This window comes from Monoraphidium neglectum, assembly GCF_000611645.1.
Source record: "Monoraphidium neglectum strain SAG 48.87 unplaced genomic scaffold scaffold06253, whole genome shotgun sequence".
Classification (NCBI taxonomy): domain Eukaryota; kingdom Viridiplantae; phylum Chlorophyta; class Chlorophyceae; order Sphaeropleales; family Selenastraceae; genus Monoraphidium; species Monoraphidium neglectum.
The window spans coordinates 1-2,380 of NW_014007383.1; the positions used below are offsets into that span (position 1 = coordinate 1).

General features: G+C 64.7%; 2 protein-coding genes across 2 annotated transcripts; one reads left to right on the top strand and one right to left on the bottom strand.

The window, feature by feature from the left end:
- Positions 1-335: 335 nt before the first annotated feature.
- On the top strand, positions 336-572 carry MNEG_16333 (hypothetical protein; the record flags this gene model as incomplete). The annotated part of the gene is made up of 1 exon (XM_014035196.1): positions 336-572. A coding segment is annotated over one exon (237 nt), but the record flags the coding sequence as incomplete, so codon positions are not given.
- A 754-nt stretch (positions 573-1,326) lies between these two features.
- Positions 1,327-2,028, bottom strand: MNEG_16334 (hypothetical protein; the record flags this gene model as incomplete). The annotated part of the gene is made up of 3 exons (XM_014035197.1): positions 1,327-1,397; positions 1,651-1,753; positions 1,990-2,028. The coding sequence occupies 3 exons, from the start codon at positions 2,026-2,028 to the stop codon at positions 1,327-1,329; spliced, it is 213 nt and encodes a 70-aa protein (XP_013890651.1).
- Positions 2,029-2,380: the final 352 nt, after the last annotated feature.

Here is a 2,380-nt window from a genome sequence, read left to right on the forward strand (position 1 = left end):
CCCCGGGCTTCTTTGCAGTTTGTGGTCGGCTTTGGCTGCTACCTGTGGCCCGGGGCCTCCCTGGAGCGGCGCGAGGCGCTGGGGCCGGTGCACCGATTCCTGGGGCAGGCCACTTACACCGCGGGGCTGGCCGCGATCGCGGTGAGGGGGCGGGCGCGCCTGCGAGTGCGTGTCGCGGCGGGCGAGGCGAAACACCTCGCCTGCCCCCCACCTCAAGGGATCATGCACCTCCACCCACGAGACCCGCGCGCTGCCCCGTCCTCAGCCGCGTGGTCACTCCTGCCTCGGGCTATAACCCCCACACCCGCAACGGCGGCGCCCGCCCTGCCCCGCAGGCGGGGCTGCAGGAGAAGGCGACGTTTCTGCAAGTGTTTGGCGGCAAGCCCGTGTTCTCAGCCTTCATCCGGGCCCCCGCCTGGGCCGCCGCGCTGCTGCTGCCGCTCGGGCTGCTGGTGCTCTGGCCCCAGGTGCCGCAGGGGCCGGCCGCGCAGCGAGCCGCGGCGGCCGCGGCGCGGCGCGACGAGGGGGATGTGGCTGCAGACGAGGAGGAGTCGCTTCCGCTGGCGCGCTAAGGCGCAAGGGCGGCGATCCTTCCACCAGAGCGCTGGCGCGCCACTGGGGAGCGGCAGCGGCTGGAGTTTTCTGGCGCTTTCTTGAGTTTTGCACGGGCATCCCTTTTCAGTAACAAGGCTATGCGTCTCTTGCATGCACTGCAATCAGTTGTGATCGCACCTACTCGACATGCCCCGCCTATTTTATAGGCGCTCGGTTGCACTGCGTTGCTGCACCTTCCGTGCACGGCGGTCAGCTGCGCCTGGCTGCGACGCGCGTGAGCTGCGTTTGTGCCACCCCCAACTCTGTTATGCCTGACGCAAACACAGTAATGTCCTGGTTCAATTACGCGGAAGGCGACGGCTTCTCCAAGGGTGCAGCCTTTGCGGCGCTGGGCTGACTGGCCACAATCCATGTTACACCTCTCGTCCCCAGCGTCAATGAGAGGAATACGTCCAGGCCCAGACCCCGCGCGGCGCGCAGCGCGCTGTCGCGGCCGCCGCCGCCGCGCTCCACAATCACCGTCACGCCCGCCCTCCCTCCCTCCCCAAACCGCCGACACTCAAAACCTCGGGCCAGAAGTGGACCGATAAGACAGGGCGTAGGCAAAAGGCGACACAGCAACAAAAGCAGAGAACGTGTGGCGCCTTACTGGCACAAAGCCATTGGCGCGCGCGTGCAGAAGCCTGGTTTTGGGGACCCTCGCAGGCGTGTGGCCCAACGCCCCCCATCCTGACGCCGCAGAGGCCGCAGCTCAGGCTGCAAGGGGAGGTGTCATGCCTTGGCGATGGGCAGGAAGAGCTTGAACTCCGGGGGCAGCTCCTCCTCACTGTACAGCCGGTCACCTGGGTGCAGGGTGGGGTGCCAGTGCAGCCAGGGGCAGGGTCGGCAGGACCACGTGTCCCACAATTCTTTTTGTAAAAATTCAAAGCTGCATAATGGCAAGAGGGGCCGTGACGGCACAATGAAATGACACATCCAAATGCACTAGAGGGCGCGTTTCGAGTCGCGTGTCGCGGACAGGGAAGCACACTGACTGATTGCGGGCACCACAGGAGCTGGCCGCGTGTGCGCTGTCGTGTGCGGCGCGGCGCTCACTGAAGTAGACGCGGCGGATGCGGCAGTTGGCGTGGATCTGGACGCGCAGGGTCTCGACGTAGTTGGTGCCGTAGGCGCGGCGCGTGAAGTCCGACAGGTTGAACTGTTCCCGCGGGCCGGGGTCATGGGGAGCGTTGTGAGGGAGGGTGAAGGGTGGGAATTGTGCTGAGTTGTGTTGAGGGCATGCAAGTGACAAGCCGCTGAGAGTGTGGTGGCACAAAACGCCGCATTGTAGGAGCGCGTGCCAGAGGTCAAATGGCCTAGAACCTTAGTCTCGGCCCACATTTCTTAAACATACATATGGGCATGCAGACTAAGCGCCCAAGGCACGGCGCGCACCTGAATCTGGTTCCAGCCCTCGTCCAGGCGCATGGGCATGGTGCAGATGAAGGGCTTCACGCGCGTGGTGGACTGCAAGACGCCGCAGAGGGACGGGGGGTGGGAGGCCGCAGCAGTCAGCGGCTGCAACTGCTGCCAACCTTCCGCAGCTACATACGCAAAATGTTCTGCGTTTGGCGGCGCCGCAGCTCAGTACTTAGTCTCCCCGCAACCTGTCGCTGGCACAGGTCCCGCCGTGGGTGCTGTGGGCTGTCCCCACCCCTTAGAGCAAGTCACCACCCCGACCTGGTAGTTTGACGCCCTGAAGCGCCTCTTGACGCCCTTGTCGTCCAGCACGGTCACCTCAAAGCTGAAGTACTTCTTGAGGTTCTTGATGATCATCACCAGGAAC